This window comes from Taudactylus pleione, unplaced genomic scaffold (genome assembly GCF_031769625.1).
Source record: "Taudactylus pleione unplaced genomic scaffold, aTauple2 ptg000282l, whole genome shotgun sequence".
NCBI lineage: Eukaryota > Metazoa > Chordata > Amphibia > Anura > Myobatrachidae > Taudactylus > Taudactylus pleione.
The window spans coordinates 15256341-15283608 of NW_028284684.1; the positions used below are offsets into that span (position 1 = coordinate 15256341).

The 27268-nt window shown below is 41.3% G+C and overlaps 1 protein-coding gene across 14 annotated transcripts in view; it reads left to right on the forward strand.

Annotated features, from left to right (window-relative positions):
• NCOR2 (nuclear receptor corepressor 2) overlaps positions 1-27268 on the forward strand; it is a 535580-nt gene that overhangs the window by 417735 nt on the left and 90577 nt on the right. For all 14 annotated transcript variants that reach the window (XM_088482142.1, XM_088482138.1, XM_088482137.1 and 11 more), the window contains 4 exons: positions 7212-7354; positions 17084-17228; positions 19085-19562; positions 25123-25243. In XM_088482142.1, the coding sequence (XP_088338268.1) occupies positions 7212-7354; positions 17084-17228; positions 19085-19562; positions 25123-25243 (887 nt within the window). The remainder of the gene's footprint in view (positions 1-7211; positions 7355-17083; positions 17229-19084; positions 19563-25122; positions 25244-27268) is intronic.

Consider the following 27268-nt stretch of genomic DNA (forward strand, 5'->3'; position numbering starts at 1 on the left):
CTCAAGCAAAGTTTATGTACATACATGAAATTCAGTTATGTTTCATATACACCTTATACACACAGCCTGAAGGTAATTTTATACAATTATTTAAATAATTTGTGCCTTTAGACAAAGTTTGTGTACATTGAACAATCAAAAATCAAAGGTTTCATTATCCTCAGTCATGCCAAAATTATTCCGTATTTCTGAATATTCCGTATTTCGGAATATTTGGATATGGGAGACTCAACCTGTACTTAAACACACTAACATTAACCTACAGAATATATTTTTGGATTATTGGTGGAAATTAAAGCACCTGAAGGATATTCATACAAACAGTATCGTTGTGCATTTTACTCTTTTCTGTGAGTTATTGAATATCTGTGTAGTAAATATGCAATCTCCGTGCATAATGATAAAGCACAGAATGATGCTAGGGGATATACACAATTCCAGTATGTGCTGTAAATGGAGAAGCTACCAGTGATAACCTCAGTTTATTCTCTTTCGTGTACCTCTGTTTTTTTACTACTGGTGTCACAGTAGGTGTGGCAGTTTTCTGGGTGTTTGAGAACAGATGGAGGGGTCAGCCTAGGACAATAGGCGATTACTGTATTTGGCAACACGCATCCCAAGAACTAGGTTATGATTGTCAAACGTACTGTCATGGATTGTTCTATGACATTTCATCTGCAAATTAATCTATTTGCATTCTGCAATAACTGTTCCAGAATGGTTAAAGAAGATGGGAAAAAAAGCAGAGAAGTGATCTGAAAATGTAGCTATAAGATCCCTCTATGTTCTTACGAGCACACAACCTCCCTGCGTGAAACGTGAAGATGCATCTCCTTTGTGTCTCATGTACTTGTAAATAAAGCATGTGGTTTAGTGCTGATAGATGGCAGAGTTTGATTTCCACAGCCCTGTGTGTGCTAGGAGCAGCACAAGGTAGCTTTGGCTGATGGTAAGGCAATACAGTGTAGCTCTGGCTACAGAATATTATGAGATCGTGTCAGCTGGGGTTTTGTTGGTAAGCATTCTAGCAATGGTGGAGTCGGGTGATGCTGCAAGTTAATTAAAGTTGATTGGGATGAGCACTCTGAAAATAATACAACTGTAAAAGGCTATAAAATAGGGTTATTTAACATGCAAAGGTCAACGTATGTTTCCTGTATAGTAGATAGGTTACACACAATGTACATTTTTTTCTAGCTTTCTCATTGGGAGTTAATGTTCTCTGTAATCAGGCATATTAGACACTAGAACAGTCCATGCATGCAAAGATTTGTTTAGACTGGTGGTTTCTCACCAATTTGGCTGTTTGAATCTCTGCATGTCTGGTCCCAACATATATTACTGATCATTATATGGCCGGGATTGATCAGATATCTAGCAGTCGCAACATTCGCTCCCTGCACTATTTGGACTCCATAGGATCTGCACTGTCTGCCTGAGTTCTTCAGTTTGGCCATAGAAGCATTTTCTCTGTGATCTAGGCCAAGCATCTGGATATGTCTGTTATATAAATCGCAAAGCTGCTGTGTGACTGACTACTTACATTGTCCTAACATTGTAACATGTGCTAGTGTTTACTTTATACGGTCGAAATCTGATTTCATTGGCAATTCCCTATATAAATTTATTATATAAATAACCTCCAAAACAATCAGTGTTAATCAAGCATTAATCAAGTATTATAGCTCATTTTTTAAATGTAAACTAACCCATTTTCAGACTTGATCATGAGCAGTACAGCGTGCAGAAGGTGATTGGACAGCAAGCTAAAGCTGGGTACAAAGTGGACGTTGTGGAAACAATGCAATATCGTCAACTATTTCCCTTGAACTCCCGGACAAACGATATAGGGCATGTACACTGTGCAATCTTACAAACGACGGAATGATATATCGTGCATTGTTTGGTTAGATCGTTAACTATATAAAATTAACATGTCACCTGTTGTTCGGTAGCGCATACACACTGCACGATGTGGTAACGAGATCCTCAGATTGTAGGGCTGTCCAAAAGACGCGACAAACTACTAAAAGGAGCGAGCGATAGTGTGTACACTCTGGACAAATTGAACGATTTGTCGTTCTAATCCATTGGAAATCGTCAATTTGTCCAAAATATCACTTAATGCCCCTACATACTTCGCTATATTGGTGACGATTTGGCCGATTCCGACACACCGGAACGACAAATCGTCAGTAATGTGCAGTGTGTATGCACTACATCATCAATCATCAATCATCAGATGTTTGCTTTCACTTTTTAACTTCTATCCTAGAGGTTATGGTTGCTATGGGCAGCACTTCCTTTTTTTTTTTTTTAACACATGCAGAACAGTTTTTATAAATGTTCCTCCTAATGCTAATGAAACGGATATATTTATATTTTTGAAGCTAGTGTTTTTAAAGGCATTCTGAAATGAATATGAAAATGTTGGGGTGGGGAAGAGGGGAGCAGGAGAACGAGGTGGAGAAAAAAAGGGGGAGGAGTGAAGAGAGGTGTGGTGGTGGAGACAGAAAAATAAATAGGCAAAACCCAGGCAACGCTGGGCATTACAGCTAAGTGTGTGTCATATATATATCTCTTGGGCGTGCGGTCAGAAAGCGACCGCACGCCTGAGTGGTATATCTCTTATAAAATGGTCCCTGTTGTGACAAAATAACAAAACTATGTGGAGGAAGATGTAGGGTGAAACTGATACAGAGTAGGAGGAGAAAATAGTTAATGTTGGCCTCTTTAATTTGAATTATTTGTAATGAATAAACATTTAACTGGATAACAGTTTAAGTGAATAAAACAGTTGAACATTAATGACTACTGTCACTGTGGTTCATTTTGGAAAGAAAACTTGCGTTGAACAGTGAGTTGCTGGCAGGAAGTGCTTTAATGCTGCTTCAGGGTCAGGGCTGGCATATCTGCTCACTGTTTGCTGTACTGGATTCTGAAGTGGCTTCTCAGGTAAGTCCTTCTTTGGTGAGGACTTATGTCAGGTGCATTGAGTCCTGAAGTAATTTGGACGTTTCTTGACATTTTTCTGTCAGAAATGTGTATGTCAGTGAGGCAGTGATGTGCTGCTTTTCTGTGAGCAGTGTGTGTCACTGAGAGATGTTATCGTTTACACTTGTGGGGTGATACACTTAGATGTAGACCCAGAGCCTGCCCGAACATAATTTTTTTTGGTAAGCGGGTTAAGGTTTTGGTGCCCCTTGGTGAAATAAACCCTCATATTTCAGTGTGTGAAATATCGGGAGTACATGTAATGATATAACAATTACAAAAGGGAATCTGTAGATCAAAAGACCCAAATATGGTTATAATTTAAGATTATACTCAGTGGCATCACTAGGGTTGGTGTAACCGAGTGCAGTAACTCATGGTGTCACCCTGCATGGACTTTCTCCTGCATCAGACCATACAGAATCCTTAGAGTGGCGCCAAAAAGGGAAAAATCCACACCAATTAACCCTCCACTGTGGAGGGGGGAGGGGGCACATGATAAATATTACAGACAAAGGTCTCAACATGAAAATAATAAAACAGACTGTAGGCTCCGCATGAAGAAAGAAAACATTAGCCCCAATGTGAAAATAAAAATGCGCCTTGCAGGGAAAAAAAGCACACATAGGCCCCCACATGAAAATGTATGAAGTCTTTATACAGCAGACCACCCTGGGTACAATTATACCCAAAAATACATATTAGAGAGGGTGACAGCACTTTTAGTGACAGGGAGAGGGTGACAGCACTGGGTTATCGGAAGAGGGTGGCAGGGAGAGGGTAACAGGTGACACAGAGGTTGACGTCAGGAAGAGGGTGGCAGTAGTATGTGACAGGAAGAGGGTGACGGAGAGAGTGACAGCACTGTGTGACAGGGAGAGGGAGACAGCATTGGGTGACGGAAAGGGTGATGACTGGGAGAGGATGACAGCAGTGGGTGACTGCCAGAGCATGACTAATATACAATATTTAAATTTTCTTACCTGTGCCCAGAACTACGCATTGTGGATGGCGGCTCCTCGTTAGACGTAACGCCGGGGACGGTCACGAGATCATGACGTCAGATCCCCAGCGTCCAAGCACAGCCTTCAGAGAGGGGAGGAAGCCGGGGAACATGTGGAAAGGGGAGGAGAGGGGAGAGCCCTGCCCCTCCAGCCGGACACGGACTCCAGTAGCCAGGCTGTGTCACTCTGGGGGGAGGAGAAAGAGTGGTCCTTCCTTCCCCTCCACCCGTGTCTGTACTATCAGTGTCAGTCACCGACAGTGTTCACTGTTCAGGCTGCGGCACTGGCGGCAGGCAGTATACAATATAAGAAGTCAGTGTGACTTATTGTAATGCTGGCTACTGCAGGGGGACAGCAGCGGGACTCAGGAGATGGCGCCCTTACAGCTAGACGGCTGCATACCTGGCGTAATGGGCCGGCCGACCCTGCATAGACTAAACCTGAGGTGTGCGGTTGTTGGGGCATTATTGCTTGATAATGTGGTTATGTATATTCGGACCCTCCAACATGACCCCTTTTATCAGGTCCAAAATGTGCTCTGCTCCTGGACTTCTCTTAATTTATGATTGCAGACAGGGATTGGCTGCAGCACAGCGCGTCCCTGAGGACCCGGCCCTTTTTTAAAAGTGAGTCTCCGGTCCTCAGTACCAGGTAAAATATTCGCTATAGAGCATATTAGCGGTCACTGTATATATTATGTAAATATATAACTACATTATACCACTGTTAAATAATAACAGTGCATGCAGCACTCAGTGAGGATGTTTCTAACTTCCAGTGTAATTTCTGCGTATTTTAAACATTTTTCCAAAACAGATTTTTGTAAGTTTGAAAAATTTTAATTTAGTGTCGTGTGTGATGTTGTTATATTGGAAATTAATAGTGTTGCACTTGTAATGTTTTTTTATATACAGTATATGTGAAGTTTTCAAAGGGAACTGTATATACACCAGTTTTTAGAAGACAGAAGCTGATTAGCAGCCTTGATGAACTGATCATCTGTGAGAGACTGTAAAATGGTGTGGCAAGCACCCTAGTCAGTCTCCCACTTCCTGGGGAGAGCAGTTCAGAGGCCAGCTGAGAGACCCTGTTACTGTTTAAACTTAAGTGCTGTGCTAAAATGCTGATTTGTGTTTTGTGAGCTGAACCGTAGTTCTTTCCACTTGTTAGAGGGAGAACCATTATGCTAGTTAAAGCCGCACAGAATTTTATTCTTTATTTATTTTTATAAAGATTTGATTACATTGTACTCTCAAATAAAACTAGCTGCGGATACTTGTACCAAGGTCCCCAACTGGTATGCTTCTGACTAACTGCTGCTTGCAAAGTGCCACCGTCTGCCCCACACACACACACTATATATATATATATATATATATATATATTATATATTTATTTTTTTTTTTGTTATTTCATTGCCTTACCTTGGCTGTTAGAGATTAAACAACATGCAAGTTATTTCTTCTAGTTTGCACTGCAGAATGATGCGGTTTTCATGAAAATCAGTTCAGTAATATTTTTTGCCAACTTGGAATAAGCAAAGCAGACAGGCACAGCGTTCTTATTATAGAGAAAGTAACTAGGAGAGGTTCTGTAGGGCTTGTTTTGCCGTTTGTCTGTGCACACATTTTAATTTCCCATCATGATGCCATCATGTCTGAATAAATATGCTTGAAATAATGTAAACTTTTTCAATCTGTGATAAAAGTGTAAACGTGTACATGGCTGTATACCTGAAGGGAAAAATAAATGCTCTGCTTTTACCATAATCTACTCTTATCTGAGAATATTGTGTTAATTATTTGAGGGTGTCCTTAAGGTTAGGGTGGGTACACACTAGAGCCATATCGGCACGACAGCACAGTGTGTAGGCCTGATTGCGCGCCCCGTGGGTCGTATAAGATATCGTGTACAACACCATGCTTCTGGATGTGGCCACTGAACTATATGTCGCGTGCTTTATTATTCAGTGAGAATGGGCGAACCGTGATGTCGTTCCGTCGGTTCCTACCCTTAGATGACACAGACGACTGCGACAACCGATGATGGGCATATAAATTACCTCTCTGTTGATTTCATTACTATTATAAACTCAGAATGAATATAAATATTACTGTTCCCGCTAAGATGAGGCTATGCCCTGCCCGATTTCAAAAGGCTAAAATGCTCCCTTTGTTATGGAGGCGCCCCGCTGAACACAGCCTGGCTAAAGATGGGGGAGAGTAGTCAGAAGAGGGTGAATAGATGGGGAGTGCTTGGGGGCAGCCCAGCATCTCCGTGGGCGATGTGCACGCCCCCTAGGATGATGTAAAGGGGGAAGGGGGTTGTACTACGAGGCCATACCCCTCCCCTGAGATGCCACGTCCCCTTTTCAAGCATAGGCTCTCGTTCGGTACGTGCTAATATGCCCTACTTCTTGATGGCTGTACTGCCTGATCGAGAAGCTAGAATGATCACTAAATGTTATTTTTTTTCAACTGACATTATGATTGAAGCTACTGGACAGGTGCAATATTGAGCCCTCAAAGATTGTTAATTCAAGTAGACAAAAGCAGACTGATCCAGGGGTCAGCCTAATAAGGAATCAGAAAAGTGAGAGGTTTAGAAATGCCCCTAAAAATTGTGTAACATGCTCTGTGTAGACAGTTGAGACAATAGTACCTAACAATTGTATTATCTTTTATGGTTTGTTCATGCATAACATTGTAGGGACTATAGATTGTAAGCTCCACTGGGGCAGGGACTGATGTGAATGGCCAAATATTCTCTCTGTAAAGCGTTGCGTAATATGTGTGCGCTATATAAATAACTGGTAATAAAATAAAATAAATGGTCTACAAATATAGATAACCCCCACATTCTCTGTTTTTTTATGAAAAAATGTAAATGTATTTTGTTGAAGAAACACAAGTGCTGCACTAGATTTACAAGTTATAACTGAAGAGTCTGTAATTTAAAAAACAAAAAAAATGGTTTGGCAATTGGTATCTGAGTGTGAGGAGTTAATTTCCCCTCTGTGTCCTGCATTTACCATGAACTTGTCAAGCTAATGACTGATTGAGCTGGTACTCCAGAGACAAAGGGTGAGCATTCACTCTTCATATCAGCAGGCTCACATCCAAGGTCTGGGATTTAACAATGACATTTGTAATGCTTCATCTCGCTCTGCTTCATCCTCTTCAATGATTAACCTTACAAATCTCTTTTACTTAGGTCTGTTTGAATATGGCCGCAATTGGTCTGCCATTGCGAGAATGGTGGGCTCCAAAACAGTGTCCCAGTGCAAGAACTTCTACTTCAACTACAAGAAGAGGCAGAACTTAGATGGCATCTTACAGCAGCACAAATTGAAGATGGTAAGGAACTAAGACTTGTCAGTCACAGCTGTATTTATATAATTTTCGGAAAGCCACAGAAGTGAATGCATTGTGTAACAGAGTGTAAAATAAAATGGTGTCTCCTGTGTGTTACTAAGCAGATGTTTATGGCCTACAGAAACCATTAGAACTATGGCCAGTGTACACAAACCTGAAGTTCTGAACAGCCAAAGAATGTATATGGCCTGAATGGACTTTATGTTGATTTGGGCAGGTTTGGAGAAACCAGAAATCACCTACTTGAATCTGTTGTGGTGTGGGCAGTATCTTCTCTGTCTTGCAGATATGTTTAAAACGTGTTTTAATATTGTTCAAATGAGGATTTAAGATGATGATGAGAGTGGCTCCATATTGCAGAAAATAGTAGCTGTTCTCAGAAATGGGGTAGAGCTGAACTCTGTTATCTCAGTGGTGGCGGAGGATTTTGGTGAATTGGAGGGAGAGCGCTGCACACGTGCAGCATGATGATGTTTCATCTCATTACCATGTGTGTGCATCCTAGCTCTACCACATCTGGGATCTCCTTTCCCCATGCATATAGGGCCTGATTCAGAGATGGACAAATATCGCACAGCTGTGTGATAATATGCTAAAGCCATAGGAGGCGTCTTCTGTAAATAGATGCCTCCTGTCTGTTTCTCTGCTGCATCTGAGGATGCAGCATCCGATCATCTACGTGAACGTCTGTCATCTGACATTTGGGTTACTTAGGATGGCCGAGAAAAATTCACGTTGCTAAAGCCAGTGAAGCTGCGTCCAAGCCAACATGTTCCCTTTTTATGGGACGCTGCCTCTCGTCGCCCTAATACGCCAGCAGCATGGCAATCCTGCTGCCTCATTTGGGACACTGTGAGCGACGTCACAGCCCCAGATCTGCACATGCGAAGTGCGGCTCCTGTGCATTGGGTTTCCATACATCTCTGAATTCGGCCCATAATCGCACAGAGGGCCTGATTCACTGATGTATGCTAAATTTGTATGCAGCGGATTTGCAAAAATATGCAAATTTCCTAGCCACTGGGATTTTCATTGAGATGCCCTTTGGCAGCTTCACTAATTCAAGGGACTGTGTACACAGACGCAGCATCGGATGCTGATCAGTAGATAATCAATCTTCTGAGTAACCCTATGGACACACAGAATGGCCGCGGGAACTGAGACACCAGAGCCATGTTTCCTGCGTACAGGATGGCAGGCTGAGACATGACCAGAAAATTGTCGCAACACGCTTGCATTTTTGCGTCCCACGAATGGTGCCCTGTCTGTCAAACGCTTTGCGAATAAATCTCACTGCGAGCAACAACGAAAAAAAAAGTTTCTATATGTGCAGAGCGACTCAGACGCATGCACAGATTACCGATAATCACATCGGCATTGCGTGCATTTCTGAATCAGGCCCATAGTGACAGAGATGGAGCATATATGGAGGACAGTGGAAAGTTTTTGCTCTTCACTCAGTGTTTGCCTTTGTACATAAATCCTAAATATGCTTGTATTGTTTGGTGCTGACATTATTTTGTCTAACCCTGTATATTAATATTGCAATCTGTGACTCCTGTATGTTGGCTCAAGATGCTCAGTTTTTATTGGTGGCAGACATAAAATGTTTTGCATGCTTGTTCTTTTCTGTTACCAGTGTGTTTCTTTGAGTAGTAAGAACTTTTACCAAATGTGGCTATAATTACGGTCTTATGTTTGAACGGACCAAAAACAGCAGATTCCCATGGTGCTTTATAAACTTCCATTTATTTTCCCTTGTTAATGTCAGTTAACACACTTGAATCTTCCCCTTTATTTTTTCCCTCTGTTGTACTTTTCCATCTCTTGAAAAATAAGCACAGACGGTCTATGATTGTGCCAGCAAAATTATTTAACCAAGCACACAGAGTATAGAGATTCTTTCAAGTCTCAAACCCACTGTCTGCTGGTTGCTTGTGCACAGTCAGGCTTTAACAAATATATTATAGATACTATTAATTATATATTTTTCCCCATGTACAGTAATAAATGAGTACTGCAGATAGGCTTATAGGGAGTGTTAGCCTGTTCTCTTGTCACATGCATGTGATAATATAACTTCTGTAGTTAATGCTGCTATGGATACATTAAAGTTGTCCTTCATAAAATATGAATATGCTATCTAGAATGCAGTGAAAATGAAACCTGTTCTTAAAGCACTGGCACCACCATCATCATTTAAACTACTAAATTCACATGAGACCAAACCCATTTTTCAGCATGGCACTGCAATTATCACCACATGAAAGTTAATGTTACCCATCACCTGCACAAGGTAGCAGCAGTCTAAACCAATATTAATTTGCTAGCATCTAATGTCCTCTGTGAGGCATAATGTTTACAGTAAGCTACATTCTCATGTATTTAATTTAGTCATGTAATAGTGCATTTCAGCCCATAAAATGGCTGCCTCCAAAATGTGTAGGTCAGGGGTGTACAACATGCGGCCCTACAGCTGTTGTGGAACTATACATCCCAGCATGCCCTGCCACGGTGTTGCTATTAGGGAATACTAAATTGTGGCAAGGCTTGCTGGGATGTGTAGTTCCAGCTAGAGGGCCTCATATTGAATGGAAAGTAGTCGGCATACCACTATCCCGACGGATGAAAATGCCGACAGCTTCAAGTGATAAGTATTACACACGATCTGCAAACGATTACGATAGATATGATGGGCTGCACATCTGATCATACGATACGTTTTAAGAGCGACGGAAGCGCGCATCGGATCGTATCCTACCTAAATGCTACACGATTTCGACATGAATAATCGTACGACGCATCGAGAATCAGGCAATCGGCCCGAAGTCGCGCTAGTGTATGGCCAGCATTAGAGTTAGGCTGCGGGAGGGTTAGTGTCAGGCTGGCAAATGGGTGGGTTAGACTGCATGGGGGCCGCCTAGGGTTAGGCTGTGAGAGGGGTGGGTAAAAGGATAGCCTTGGAATGCGAACAGAGAATTGCTGGCATTTTCACCATCTGAATTCCGCTGTCTGCATTTCGACCATTGGGCTTCTGAGTGGGGGGATGCCGTACCCAACCCTGTTGAATACTCCTGGTGTAGGTAGCCAGGGACCACTTTTATCAGTAGATCGTACTTGCTCAGTATCAAGTACGATATATGTTACAATGTTGGTCTCTACTATCCTATGTGAAGAATTATTTGTCCCTTATGTAGTGAAGTGTGGTGGGGTGATCTCATAAAAATCAAGAGCACCCTTGTTTGAAAAAGGGGCATTAGTGTCTTGTTGTCACTAGACCGTACCATCCTGCACTGCAGAAATACTTGTAGGGCTATGGGGTTGGAGAGGGAAATCTCCCACATCCTGGCCTCTACACATGTATGGAGACTCTCTTTTGAATGAGAGGAGTTCCTCTTTCAAGTAATATACACCCTTGGTAGTTATTGTCAGATGCTGATCAGACAATAACACCCTATGTTAAGGAAGCTTTAAAAAGTCCAGAGATAGGAAGTCTAATACCCAGATCACCTCCATCCTGTCTAAATAGGTGCCCTCATATGTGTTAGGTTGCCTACTTTTTAAAATGGTATGTTTTGTGGGCTACCACATTACTTCTACACATTTTATGCATTTCATTCAAACTAGCACACAGGTTCTCAAACTCGTTCGTCAGGACCCCAAACAGTGCATGTTTTCCAGGTCTCCTGACAAAATCACAGGTGAAAAATAATTATCTCCACCAGTGGATCTTTTAAAATGTGTCAGTGAGTAATGACTACACCTGTTCACCTGTTGGGTGACCTACAAAATGTGAACTGTGTGGGGTCCTGAGGACCGAGTTTGAGAACCACTGAACTAGAAAATCAAGAAAACAAAAGTAAATGCATTATCATTTTTAAGTGCCGATTTTATTTTGAAGACCTACTGCATTTCCTGTTTTGAAAAGGTGGATTAATACTGAAGACCCACTCTATCTCTATCTATCTATCTATCTATCTATCTATCTCTCTATCTACAGATGTGCCCCTATACATCTTTGCTGCAGTCGTGCTAAAAAGCCCCTCTCTGCGCACAGGCACTGCTAGCGCCATTCGTCTTTTTTACCGAAAATGCATTGAGATGTGACTAGTACACACCAGCAGGCTGTGCTGATTAATGTGACACTTGTGTACCTGAGTGGCACCTGATCTCTGAATCTGTATACGAAGTACTAGAATGTAGCAGCTGCTGCTTTTTTCATTCCAAGTTGTGTTGTGCTTCATATACAGACTCGGGCACACACAGATATACAAGTGTTGCACATCAAATTAATCAGCACAGTCTGATTGTGTGTCCTAGTTGAATCGCATTTTGATAGACGCGTATTCAGCAAATAAAAATGCCCGACCCTAGCAGTTGTGTGGCAGGTTCACTCACGCCAGGCATATCGCTCTGCATGGCGTACTGAGGGAAGATGAGAAAGGACACACACACACACATATATGTATGTATGTGTATATATATATATATATATATATATATATGTATGTGTATGTATATATGTATATATTTTCATTGTCCAAAACCAGAAGCTGAAATAAAAAATATATCAAAAACTGCCTACAGCAGAGAACACAGCTTCTGATGAGAAATTGCCGATTACTAACCAGAAAAGAAAAGAGCTCACTTGTAAATAATAATAATGATAAGTAATAGCGATCTATGAAATTCATATATAAATTAGGTCAGTCTGTTAAGTTATGCAGTTTCATCAAAATATCTGATGTAACTGTATAGCCTTTTAGTGGAGAAACGTGTCAGTTTTATCAGCTTGTTATTACACATAAGTGATATACCATAGTCACTTTTGTGACTGAACTGCTGAAACTACAAAGAAACATTCCTGGCTCCACTGGTGAAATCGGGCTCCTCAATCTCTCTCTCTCTTTCTGGTAACGTCTAAAAGGAAATATATTTGCTTATTTGTTGCCCTGTTCTATCCCCATCATGGGCTCAAGGTTATTTGACTTCCTTACAGCTGAGCAGGAGGTTTTTTGTATTTATTAAGCTAATTTCTACAGCAGTAAGATCTGGGCTTCAATTCTCCTATTCAAAAGATGCCTTGATATACAGTCAGGTGCATAAATATTGGGACATTGACAGAATTTTCATATTTTGGCCTCTATTCACCACCACAATGGCTTTGAAATGAAACAAACAAGATGTGCTTTAACTGCAGACTTTCAGATTTAATTTGAGGGTAATTACATCCAAATCAGGTGAACGGTGTAGGAATTACAACGATTTCTATATGTGCCTCCCACTTTTTAAGGGGCCAAAAGTAATGGGACTATCAACTCAAAAGCTATGTCATGGACAGGTGTGGGCTAGTCCCTCATTATTTCATTATCAATTAAGCAGGTAAAAGGTCTGGAGTTGATTCTAGGTGTGACATTTGCATTTGGAATCAGTTGCTGTCGACTCTCAATATGAGATCCAAAGAGCTGTCACTATCAGTGAAGCAAGCCATCATTAGGCTGAAAAATCAAAACAAACCCATCAGAGAGATAGCAAAAACATTAGGTGTGGCCAAATCAACTGTTTGGAACATTCTTAAAAAGAAAGAACGCATCGGAGAGCTCAGCAACACCAAAAGACCCGGAAGACCACGGAAAACAACTGTGGTGGATGACAGAATAATTATTTCCCTGGTGAAGAAAAACCCCTTCACAACAGTTGGCCAAATCAAGAACATTCTCCAGGAGGTAGGTGTATATGTGTCAAAGTCAACAATCAAGAGAAGACTTCACAAGAGTGACTATAGAGGGTTCACCACAAGATGTAAACCATTGGTGAGCCACAAAAACAGGAAGACCAGATTAGAGTTTGCCAAACAACATCTAAAAAAGCCATTACAGTTCTGGAACAACATCCTATGGACAGATGAGACATAGATCAACTTGTACCAGAGTGATGGGAAGAGAAGAGTATGGAGAAGGAAAGGAACTGCTCATGATCCAAAACATACCACCTCATCAGTGAAGCATGGTGGTGGTAGTGTCATGGCGTGGGCATGTTGGCTGCCAATAGAACTAGTTCCCTTGTATTTATTGATGATGTGACTGCTGACAAAAGCAGCAGAATGAATTCTGAACTGTTTCGGGCAATATTATATGCTCATATTCAGTCAAATGCTTCAGAACTCATTGGACGGCGCTTCACAGTGCAGATGAACAATGACCTGAAGCATACTGCAAAAGCAACCAAAGAGTTTTTTTTGGCTAAAAAGTGGAATGTTATGCAATGGCCAAGTCAATCCCCTGACCTGAATCCGATTGAGCATGCATTTCACTTGATGAAGACAAAACTGAAGGGAAAATGTCCCAAGAACAAGCAGGAACTGAAGACATTTGCAGTAGAGGCCTGGCAGAGAATCACTAGGGATGAAACCCAGCGTCTGGTAATGTCTATGCGTTACAGACTTCTGGCTGTAATTGCCTGCAAAGGATTTGCAACAAAGTATTAAAAAGTGAAAGTTAGATTTAGGATTGTTTAGTTTGTCCCATTACTTTTGGCCCCTTAAAAAGTGGGAGGCACATATAGAAACCGTTGTAATTCCTACACCATTCACCTGATTTGGATGTAATTACCCTCAAATTAAATCTGAAAGTCTGCAGTTAAAGCACATCTTGTTTGTTTCATTTCAAAGCCATTGTGGTGGTGAATAGAGGCCAAAATATGAAAATTCTGTCAATGTCCCAATATTTGTGCACCTGACTGTATATGTATTTTTGGATATGTTTTCCATTATTTTGAGGGGATCGTAGATCTACATAACACCTCTTTGGAACACTTACCTATAAGAGGGAGCTGGCGGTTTCTGGATTTAACATCCATTACAGTGCTCAGAATATACACGTGTCCTCACTCATCTACCCTCAATACGCCATGCAGTGTGATATGCCTGATTTGAGTAAGCCGCCAGGTCCCATGCAACTCTGCTAGCGTCTGCCGTCTTTTTTTTGGCAAACATGCACCTAAGTTGAAATACAATGTGACTAGCACGCACCAGCAGACTGTGCTGATTAATTAATACGTGACATTGGTCTGTCTGTGTGTGACTGAGACTGTAAACAGAACTTGGTGTGGAAAAAAGCTGTGGCCACTGCATCATAGCACTTCGTATGCTGATATACAAGTGTCGCGTATCAAATTAATCCGCACAGTCTCCTAATGCATCCTAGTTGCATCACATTGTAAATTGTACATTTTGGGCAAAACGAGGAGCAAAAAAGATGCTAGGCACTAGCAGAGTCTCACGGAACCAGGCACACTCAGAGGGGCTATTTGACGCAACTGCAGCATAGGAGAGTGAGGACAGATGTGTATATTGCCAGACTCCTCCTATTGTTCGCTAGACATAAAGCTATATTAATGGAGCAACTATGTTTATCATTGTTTTATAATTTTTAATTTGTTTATGTTAATAAATGTGGATTGACCTCATTGATGCATTATTTTGATAGATTTGATAGACACTGTGCAAACTAACTTTTTTTAATTGTGGGGGTGAATATTGATTTAAAGTACCACTGTGAATTTTTATTATATGTATCAACAATCCATTTGTATTTAATGACTTGTATAAAAGCGTTTGGCTTGTTGACTTCTAATAAACTTATGATTTGCAGTGGGGAAGGGGGATATATTTTCCCGTTTATAAGCGACTGTGTTTTTCATTAAGGTTACTCATCAGAGTGTGGCTGGAATAGGTGAAGGAGGCTTTTGACATAGTAACCATTGTGCTCCAGCATCTTATGGCTGTTCTCCCGGACTATTTGTTTTCCGGTTTCTCTTCAGACAACAAAAAAGCAATTAAAATGCAAGCTGAGTGAATATTTCCAACTCTTCTGAATTTAATTTGGTAAAAACAAAATAAATAAATGAGAAGCGGTTTTCCGATAACTAGGATAGTCAGGGCGTTCATTACCGTCTAACTCTGAACAGAATTATGTTGTGCATCTTTATGCAGTTTTCCAGTCCCCGAATGGAAGTATTTCAAATGCTTTTAGGGCCAGTCTGCTTGTAATGCAACATGATATAAATAGAACACATCCGGAGCAGCTATTATCACAGGCAAGTGATTCCAATACGACGCTACCCAGCTGCCAAATTGCTGAAACACTCTTTACAGGCCACATCGAACATTGTGTGTAGGTGAACTGACCTTGGTAGATAAAGTTAATTCAAACATTTTAAATTGAAGCATCAGGAAAGTCTGCTTTATTACTGTAAGATAAGTTTTACCTTGGTCTGATTAGTGCTAAAAATCTCTCCTCCTCTCTCAAATATGTTGACTCTTTAACTTCCCCTTAGATACTGTATATATGCAGTGATAGGGTCAGCCAGTGTGAAGTTTTATAGAATAGTTTTATTTTGCATAGTTGGTTGGTTCATAAATTGCCATGACTGTGATCTGCCAGTGTGTTGACTGACTGTACTAACGGGGCCCAGTGTGACCTATTCAGTTGATCACCACCATGCGTTGTTTAATTGGACATAGATTAGGTCTCTGAATCGGGGTGAGTGGATGTTAATGGTCTGTTTATTGCAGTGTCCCTTGCTAGTCCACTATGACTATACTCAGAAGAGATTATGAGAATATGCATGATCTTTCAAGAATAAAGCAACCAACAAAACAGTCTTGAGGAACCCTGACCTGTATCTGTAAATGAAAAGCTACACATATGTCTAGGTTGCCATTTTGTGTAACCTAGAAATGTTCACCACCTGGTGAATTTATACAATCTGCTATATAAGTATATAAGTGGCAGCAACTAACACCTTTGCACTAGTTACTCCTTAGAAAAGTATTTGCCTATAGACACTACCAGCAGCTCTAACATGAGCTACTCTTTGGCTTATCCTGAGTATATGTACATGTAGAACTTCATTGCCTGAGGAAATTACTGAATTCTGTGAAACGCGTCACAACCTAAGCGAGAAACTTACCTTTTATTCTATGCTTTATATGGTCTTAAATTAATTTGGTGTTTTATTTTAAGTTTATTATAAGCATTTATTGTCTGTACTGGAGAAAAATGTTATGTAATTAGTTTACCAAGGACAGTACTTGTATGCCATTTAATTAATAAAAAAAAAGTATCTACATTTATACTTCCTGACACTCTCTTGGTCATTCAGTGTGAGTAAAAGGTTGATCATTGTATTGGTTGAAGCTGAGACAATTATCAGGACAGTCCCAGAATATAGCTCTCATTTTAGTCTAGTCACCGTTCTGTGTCACATACAAATTTATCAGGTTGTAACGAAGATTGTTGCTATAACCTCCACCAGCGCCTGAGACATTCCTCTATTTTTCCTTCTATTCTACGAGGTTGGATGCGAGAAGGGTATCCTTATGGGTGCTGCCAAGATATCTCTCCCCCCCCCCCCCCCCCCCCATTCGCTACAATATATAAAAAGTGAAGTTTTTCCCAACTTCTGTCTGTCCAGAGATATTTAAGAATGAAATAAAGTGGTTTGCAATAATAGGTATTTGTGGTATGTATGCCCTCTATAAAGATGTGTAGTGTGCATGGCAGTTCTTGTTGTCTAACTTTAGGCTAAATAGATTTTTCTTAATGTGTTTTTATCCACTGACTATTTAAAACACTTGATGAAAAGAAAGTGTACCCTGGTTTCTCTGTAAGCAGCCGGCTTGTCTTATGATGAACTCATTTCTTCTAGGAAAAAGAGCGCAACAGCAGGCGCAAGAAAAAAAAAGCTGCGCAAATGGAGGAGGAAGTCCCATACACCCCTGCCATAGAGGAGGATGAAATGGAGGCATCTGGGATTAGTGGTAATGAAGAGGAAATGGCAGAGGAAGGGGACAGTAAGTATTGATGGTCACACTGTAACTGAGGTTACTTGTGTTAATTACTATCCCTAGATAAGTGTGCTTCAATTCTCAATTTCTGTTAACAGTAGTTATACAGCTACATGTCACACCTATCATACATTATCATGTGTTATTACCATCATGCAGATTGTGACTGATCTTCTCTAATGTGCCCAACGGAATATGCTGCGCTATATAAGAAACTGTAAATGTTCCTTCATATGAGGAATTGGTCACCTTCACAATGTTTGGATGCACATGTACATACACACACACAATAATATCTGTTACATGCACACTAATGTGGCAGAAGTTATGGGATAGATGCCTAGTATCGTGTAGGACCCCTCTAGCCAGACGAAGAGCAGCATCTCGACATGGCAAAGATTCCACAAGTGGACAGAAGAGATGTTGACCCATGCAGTCTGAATAGCTTCTCACAACTCCCTGATATTTGTAGGTGCAGGATCTTGGGTGCGAGTGGACCTCTCCACCATGTCCTATAAATGCTCGATTGGGTTCATGTCAGGCTAACGTGGTGGCCATACCATTCTTCTGAACTCTCCAGAATGCTTCTTGAACCAATTCTAGACAACTTAGGATTGATTACATGGTGCATTATCCCGCTAGAATTTTCCATCTTTGTGGGGTTACATTAAGTCCATTTAGGGCTGCAAATGGTTATTAAGCAATGCAACATTGCGGTTAACAGTCAATGAAGTGTTCAGGGGTACCCAACCTATGCCACGTGAACACACCCCACACCATTATGGAACCACTACCAGCCAGCCGGTGGCTTGTTGACAACTGTGGTCTATGACCTCATAGGGTCTGCGCCGCACCCAAACCCTACCATCAGCCTGGAACTGTGACTCATCGGACCTCGCCACATGTTGCCAGTCCTCCAGGGTCCAATTAGCAACATCACGAGTGTTCATAGGGTCTGGTGTATCTTCTCCCATATTTCATGGAAGCTAAAGAACGCTGCACTGACCTGCAGGATGTGTGTCTGGTACTTCCTGCATTGAATGTGGATGTATTATCAGCCAGTCTCGCTTGTCTGTTACCACGGCAATTCTGGCCAGACGCAGATGGTCAAGATCATTAAGCATCCGTCGACCACTGCGCTGCCCATGGTGGTTGGTAATGCCTTCCATGGGGTATTTTCGGTACTCACGTGACATCGTACAGTAGATCAAGGAATGTTGAATGTCCGCACAGCTTTGGAAATGCAATGTCTCATCCATCAGGCACACGCTATCATGCCCTGTTCGAACTCTGATAATTCATGTCGCCTTGCCATGAGCAGCCTAGTCGATGTTCAAACTGACTCAGGAGATATAAAGATTTAACTGATGCAGGTCTGGGTATTTCCAAGCCATCTCAGTACGGTGACGCCACCTGCCACTACTTTAAATACTGCTAACCCATGATTTTTGGCACTTCAGTGTATATGCTAAACCATTAAACTGCTTTGGGGCTCATTTAGACAACTCTCGGAATAGTACACGTTCTCTTCATCCTAGGGAGCACTGATTTTGTTTTGACAATCTCCCTAATGTGCTAATGAAAGTAGGCAAGTATGATGTAGAATAATATAATGCACCTTAATATACCCTAATACTGTGTTAAGTATTCCTATTTACTAAAACTTTTTTGCTTCTAATCTTTACATTAAATATTATACAGATTTATATGCTGCCTAAAGGACTTACATGGATCAATACTTTGTAGAAATGAACCACATGCACAAAGATGTGATGTGCATTTAGACAATAGTAATTTGTGCATTACAGTACAAGTGTTGTGTTGTCCTGCCTTAAACTGATGCCTTTGCTATGTTCCATCAGATGCCGTTAACAACAGTTCTGACACAGAGAGTGTTCCTTCACCAAGACAGGAAGCCAAAGCTAGCAAAGATGATGAGTCCAAGCCAGTGGTAGAGTCCAAGGCGGAAGTAGACAGTGCGGTGCCAGACAATCCTGGTAACTCCATCACTTTAAAATCTCAGGAACTTAGTGAAAGGACTAGTAATGGGAAGGAACCCAAAGAAGAACCGGAGCCCAATACGCTCAAAAAGGAGGAGGAAGATGAAGGAAGGGCCTGTGAGGAACTAGCCAAAAGTGAAATAAAACAGGAGGCACCAGAAGACTGGAAAGATAGTGTTGCTGATAAGGCAGAAGAGTTGCAGAAATCTGCAACTGAAGTTCCACAGAAAGTGGAGAAGAAGCACAGCAAACATGGGGGGAAGACAAATGCAGACAGTGACTCTAGTGCCACCTGCAGTGCAGATGAGGCTGAAGAGCAGGAACCCACTGACAAGAACAGGTATGAGGAGAGCAGACAGATGGTGATGAAAATGTTTTGGGTCACTGGAAATGAGAATAGTTGCATAGCATCATACCGCTGGGAGGGAGGGAGGGGATCAGTAGATGTGTATTCCATGCTGATCATTTAGACTGCGGTAAGTAATTTGTTTGAAATTGGTGTTTTATGTTTGTAGCTCATACGATCTCCAAAAATATACTGGTAGGTTATTTGGCTCCCAACAAAAAAATTAACCATAGTGTTAGTGTGTGTGTGTGTGAGCAGGTGGTATGGAACTTATGGGCTAATTCAGCGTGCAATGCTGAACACCCTAACCCTCCCATAGGGGTGCCTAACTCTAACCTCCCCCCTAAGTGTCTAAACCTAATCCCCCCTTCCCCACCGCCTAAACCCAAGTCCCCCGGGGGGATACCTAACCCTAACCACCCCCCGGGGGTGCTTAATCCTAACCACCCCCTAGCCTAACCTCCCGGGGGGGTGCCTAACCCTAAATTTTCGCTGGGAACCTTAAACCTAGAACATAGTACCAGACTGCAGGGCTGTGTGCACATGCTGGAGGCCGAGAGCCTAGCTCCCTTTGGCTGCATTAGCAACACTGAGCGCTGGGCACAGTGTATAAAATAAATTAATATATACAAAATATATTATAAACTGTATTCAACATTGTTATGTATGCATGATGCAGGGCACCAGGCACAAAGTATATGTATTGGAAATGTCTGCAATGAATGAAAAATGCACTTACACTTTCCCTGGTGGTCTTGGGGCATCTTAAGCCCATTATGGTCTGTTGGTTTCTCCAGCCCACTACCAGGGATTTGGAATGTCTTCCTCTGCAGCCCCATGACTCAGATGAGAAGGAGCAGAGAGCTGGCCAGAACAGTCAGCTAATTGTTTCCCTGGAGCTTCAAAGAGCTCACACTCGGTCACCAGGAGACTGCTGCCTAGTGATTTTTACTCCCTGCCTCTGGAACCCATATTCGACCAGAGAAGGTGATAAAGTCCCCCAGCAGAATCTTGGAAGTGAAGTCCTAGAGGTCACCATGGCTGCAGTTAACTGTCCAGGTGATCTCATGCACTTAGCTTGATTGGTTAAGGGACCAATGGCAGGCTTGCTATCTGTGGTATTGTGTTTTGGAACTGGATAAAAATGGACCTGCAAGCCATGAATATATCCTCTGGAACATCGAGAGGGATTGTACTTTTGTAACATCTTGTATGCTGTGATTGTCCCAAACAGTCTTTTTCAAGACATGAGAGAAATAAACATCTTGCCTTAAAACGCTGTATCTGTATCTGCTTGTACCCTGTGACCACAGAATAGCGCAAAATGCTATTTTGTTCTCCATCTGTTCTGGTTTGAGCCAAGTGTCTCTAAGCTGAAACCCTCTTCCAGCTACCCCATGCAGACAGGTCCGTTCTGATGGACCAGTGGGATTTGCCAACACTACCAAGGAAGTGTTGCAGCAGTGTGTCCACACATACCAAGATTTAGGTGGTTCCAGGTGCCGGTGTAGGAGTCTGGTGGTGGCAGCAAGTTACCTGCCCACTACCTAGTAGGAAGAGTCAGTACAGTTGATTACGGATGAGAAGTGGGAATTCCTTGTAGTGGTAAAATAAGCCCACCCAGGTTACACAGGGACGAGTAACCACCCTCTATTCTATCTCTGTCAAAAATCTGTGATCGCCTGGTGGAGTGAAGCCATCCGATCACAGAGCAAATGGGGTCTCATTCACCCTTGTATATGGTGATTCCTAGATTTTAGAGTAGCCATAAAATTAAGGTGATTGGCTACTGATTATCACTTTAGTCTCACAGCATCATTCCCAATAGACAGGAAGCACTGGTGTATATCCAGCCCCTCACGCGAGGGCAGGGATCTTAATCGGTGTTGCAGGTGTGCCGCGCAGCACTGCAGGAGGTCTCTTCCTGCAGACCTCCGGAGCCAGGCAGTTTGTGTCAGGTGACGCTGGAGGATTCCGCCCTGTGCGGAGGCACCAGCTGCACCACCATCCCTACCGCCCTGTGTATATCTATAGCAGTACTGCAAGGTTGCACAGATATATTATTCTCTTGGATTACCCTAGTACCGTTGATACATACATACCATTCAGTGTTCTACAATCTCATAAAGTACATAAAAGGGAAGTTGCACTGTATTAGAAACAATCCTTTCCACCAACTCTGTCGCATTCAAAGCACAGCAATCCTAGATGGACAAATCTAATTATATTTAAAATATAGTTTTCATGTAGCATACAGAGCAGAAATGGTCATTATTACAGTTGCCCATACAGATAATGAATACTGCATATAGTAATACTATACATACATAAGGGTCTATATAGTTTGGCTAATATGGAAGAGAAAGCTGCATATTTATACACTACTTCTTCATATTTGCCTCCTCCTGGGTACTTTTACATGATCATCTTCTGTAGACAGGGGGAGTGGGCCTGCCTGTCTAAAGCTGGGCATCCACTATACAATTTTCTGTCAGATATCTGTCCAATCTGGCTGGTTGGAATGAAAACCTGGTAATGTATGGGAGCAAATGACAGTCGATCATATGGTTTTAAACACTGAAAAAAGGACAAAAAAAATTGTTCAAATTGGGTAACTTTGTGTGTTTTAACCAATTTTTCTGAGCAACCATTTTTGGCTATTTTCCAGTGTTTGTGAGCAAATGGACGATTGTCATTATCCCATACATTACCAGGTTTTCATTCCAATCAGTCAGATATCTGACAGAAAATTGTATAGTGGATGCCAAGCTTAAGTTAGAGAGATGGCAATAATAATGAGATTCATCATTACAAGTGTTAAACAGGGCAGTGGTGTATGTAATACTAAACACTGAATATGGTGTTTCTTTGTTTCACAAATGGTGCATTATGGCTGTTTATGTTTAGTAGACAGAGCCTATTGTATGCAGACTAGAAAATACAAGTTACTCTGATCAGATACTCGCTCACGCAGGACATTAGTACCACTGTAACCCACTACACCCACAGCTTATTGAGTTTGTATTACATGCTAAAATATACAAAACCTGTGGCTGTTCCAGTAAAAATAATGAGAGCTGGCAAACCTACGTTTCCCTGTAAGTGATTTTAGTTTCTGCGACTCTCCAGCTGGTGTATTAAAATACATACTCAAATCTATTTTTTTTTATCACCTCCATTTTAGATTTTAGAATAGCTGCTAATCCATTAATGAACTTTTGGGAAAAAATTATTTATTATTTTAATTTTTTTTGTTAATTGATTTTTATTTTATAGAATTACTCTTTGGTCTGCTGTTTAGTTCTCCATATATCTATCTGTATATATATATATATATATATATATATCTATCTATCTATATATATATATATATATATATATATATATATATATATATATTCTAAATTGCTCTTTCCAGTTTGCTAAAAGCCCCCTTAATCTTTTCACCTGCCTTATGATTGGGAAGGGAGAAGCATTAGCAGTGAGTCCTCTGTTATTGACGTCACTGAGAAAGCATACTAGTCATCGAAGCCTTATGTCACATTGCATTGAATGCAAAGTGATTGTCCTTTCCAAGAGTGGCATCCTACTGAGTTGCTACATGTAGGGTGCATCTACTGTAACTAAGCTTGGCCCAGACTAGACAAACCCTCTGTAAGAAATCCAGAAGAAAACTTAGATTTGCCTAGTTTTGTGTATAGGAGCTAAATGTCCTTGCTGTGCGGAATTTGCACTACTTCTTTTTCAATTAAACCCAATTAGCTGACCTCAATATAATGACATTTCACCAGCCAGTTCTATGGCTCTAAAGTGAATTTGCTTTCTCAAGAAGGACTCTCCAGTGAAGTGTCTGCTGGAAATGCTTTTTCCAATAATGATCGCTGCCTGTTGTTTTGCACAATCCACCTTTGTTTAACATGTTCTATATTTGTAGACTCTTTGTATTAAGTGCTTGCTGATTGCCGGTACACTATTTGAATGATTAAGAAAGATTTTAAATTGTATGCATTGCATGTCCCTATTTGCTCTTTCCTCTTGTCCTTACCTTCCCATTGGTCCTCTGTTAGAGAGAATAGTGTTATTTGATTTTATTGCCGTACTTTTCCATTAACTTAGGTGGCTGTTTTGTACGAGGCTAATAGTACCATTAGCATTACAAGAACGCCGGCCCTGTTCCAGGACACTGGTCAGTGTAGTGCGGTCTGCAGTACACAGTAACAAACACCGCTGTCGGCTAGTACACTCGTACTACCCAGCGGCAGTGACTCTCATTGGCTGCCAAAACAAACACAGACAGACTCTCATTGACTGCTGCGCCCACTGCCGGAGCCGGGCTAGAGCTCACTCATGAGCGCCATCTTCCAGCTCCCGCAGTGGGCGATGGGAGAGACAAAGTAGGGACTACTACCGGGGGCACTATATATGGGGCACTGCATAGGGGCAACCACTACTGGGGGAACTGCAAAGGGAGGACTACTACTGGGGGCACTATGTAAGGGACACTGCATAGGGGGGACTACTGTGGGCACTGCATAGGGGGGTTTGGGGGAACTATATAAGGGGCACTGCAAAGGGAGCACTACTACTTGGGGCACTGCATAGGGGGGGAACACTACTGGGGGCACTGCATAGGGGGAGCACTACTGGGGGCACTGCATAGGGAGAGCACTACTGGGGGCACTGCATAGGGGGAGCACTACTGGGGGCACTGAGGGGGAGCACTACTGGGGGCACTGCATAGGGGGAGCACTACTGGGGGCACTGCATAGGGGGAGCACTACTGGGGGCACTGCATAGGGGGAGCACTACTGGGGGCATTGCGTAAGGGGGGGCCACTACTGGGGGGCATTAAGGTGCATATGGAATGGAAAGGAATGTTTCAAGAGTGACAAGACACGGTTGTTTGTCATGTTGCCATGCCCCCATTTTCCAATGGCCACGCCCCTTGTGGCATGTGACCACGCCTGCTTTTTCACCGCACACACCTACTGTGGGTGGGGGGGGGCTTTCTCCATATTTTAACTTGGGCTCCAAATATCCTAGTTACGCCATTGGTCATACATTACTCAGTAGTAAATACCTTTAACCAATGAGAGAGACACCTCTCTGTAATAGCAGGCTTATTAAACAAGCTTTACCAGCTGTAAAAATAAATATGACGACAAAGCAGGAAAGAGCTGGTGGCTGGAAGTGGCCACAAGTGGTCCTTCATTGCCCATGACCATAAAATTGACCTTTTACTAAAGAGGTTATGTCAGAGATTTGGAAGGTCTGCTGTGGCTTAATAATCCTAAAATATTGAGGAAAGGTTGCTCCTCACAGTTCTGCTAATAATAACATCTTTGCAATATTCTATATTGCATTTGTGTGTCATAATACTATGCACCTCCAGTTATCTAGTTTCTAAGTATATTTTGCAACAAAAGAAGTAATCAGTGCCAGAAGTGTGCAAATAATCGATCCCAGTGTATCCTCCTTTGCTCATTGCTTTTGTCATACATATTGTTAAGCCATAATAAAATGACTGACCTTTGTGTTGTACGTGTGTGTGCAGGCTGCTGTCTCCCCGGCCCAGTTTGCTAAGCACTGGCAGCGACACGCGTGTGAACTCTTTGCCTCAGAAACCACTGGACCTGAAACAACTGAAGCAGAGAGCAGCTGCCATTCCACCCATAGTAAGTTTCTTCAGGGGAAACACTCAGTCATGTGGTTACCTTGTTGTTCATTCCATATGATGCTAATACATATGCAAAATAAAAGTGTCTGTAACTGTACATTAATTCACACATTTATATTATATTATATTATATAATCACAAGTTTTTTTTTTTTTCCCTTACTGTAAGACTTTTTTGCAACTGCCATAACTTATTTTTATGGTAGTTGTAAAATGGTGTCTTTCCATGTGTAATGTGCTAGGGAGGGATACCAAGACTTTAGTCTGCTCTCTGTGCGTACAGCGCTGCGTAACACTTGTGGCGCCCTATAAATAAAATGTAATAATAATACTCTGTCTGATCCTGTAATGTTGCTGAGATTAAAGGACAGAGTGATTTGATGGGATGTATTCTTGAGAATATTGGTTCACAAATGGCTCCCTCTACTGTGTGTAGGTGACTGGTACGCTTTGCCTGATTCCAACCTCCATCTCGGCTGTTACTGTAGTCATTTGTAATGACAGGCTGATAGCCTACGCTGAATGACATCTTTAAACTTTCCCTGCATTAATATAAACAATCCTGTTTGGCTAGTGGTATATTTTATTGTAATAAGGGTTTAGGTTCCCCCTATGTTTCATATATATATGTATGTATGTATGTATGTATATATATATATATATATATATATACACACACACGTGTATGGCTATGATTAATTTATATAATTTGCATTATATAAAAGTACAGAATGTGAATTTGTTCTCTTTTTCCCACAGTGTCTAGTATTATCCTGCACATTTATTTGCAACAGTGACCATTTCTTATAACCAAAAGATAATAGACTGGTTAAAGACAGTTGTCATTCAGTTACTTCTGATAAAAAGCTTCTCACAGATACTAGTGGCTTCTTTCCATATACCAATGAGTTGGATAAATATAAATGAATAACTAAATATAGCCATACAATTTGTTTGTAATCCTTACCATCAGGCATAAGCATGCAAATTACTTAGTGGCTGCTGTTTATCGCAGTAAGTTTTTGAAAGTTGCAAAATGTTATTAAGTAAGCTATTGTATTTAAAAATGAATGAAGTAAATTGCCACATATAAGGTCTGAAAGCTGTGAGCCATGTTTAACTTGTGTGTCAGTTGATGAAGGTACTGCACCCTCATCTCCTGTGTGTGTGGCTCCGTGCATTGATTTGCATGTCAGCGCAATCAGGGGAAGTAGCAAGATGCACAGCAAGGTCTCTCGTGCAAGAGCTGTTCTGCCGTCAGATTCTGGTCATCAATCACAATGTTTTCTTGTTTGAAACAGTCATACAACCTGTCTCTTCCTTTTAATGTCTGCCCGGTGACTCTAAAAAAACTGGATGTGATCTGGGGTCAGAACTCTGTTTCTTTTCTGCTTTTTTTTTTTTTTTTTCTCTCCTTTATTTTCCCTTTTATGTATTTGCCTTACATTTTAAAACTCAAAAAGGGTTTTTGGAGCAATCACGTGATGGCATTTATACAATTAAGTTTATTTTCTCTATATTATTACATGACAAGTACAGAGCTGACACACATTAGACAGGTTTTAACAGGGCCGGGCAGTATCATAAATATAGAATAATTCTTTTTTTCTTTTTTTTTTTTTAGCATTTGTTATGAAGTGTGTTGGTTTTTTTCATTACAGTACAGTAGGGTGTTTACATAGGTTGTAATAGAGTTCAAAAGAATGATGCAATGATTCCCTTATTTTCATGTGCTAATCAGTACTTCATTGAATTTAAGGGAGCCCTGCTCAGCACAAGGAAAGTATACATGCCTCTTTCATGTGCTATTCATGGTATTCAGCAACTTTCCAGTCACTTCATTGGGGTCCTATTTGACTACATTAAAAATGCTTGAAAAACCGATGTCACTGAAGGGACTCCTCCACTTCTCTTCCCTCTGTGCTCTATAACCTAATGCATATAAAGCTGTATAATACATGCTTGTACATCCAGATATAAGGTACAGGGACGTGTGGCTGCTGACATGAGGGCTAGGCAAAGTG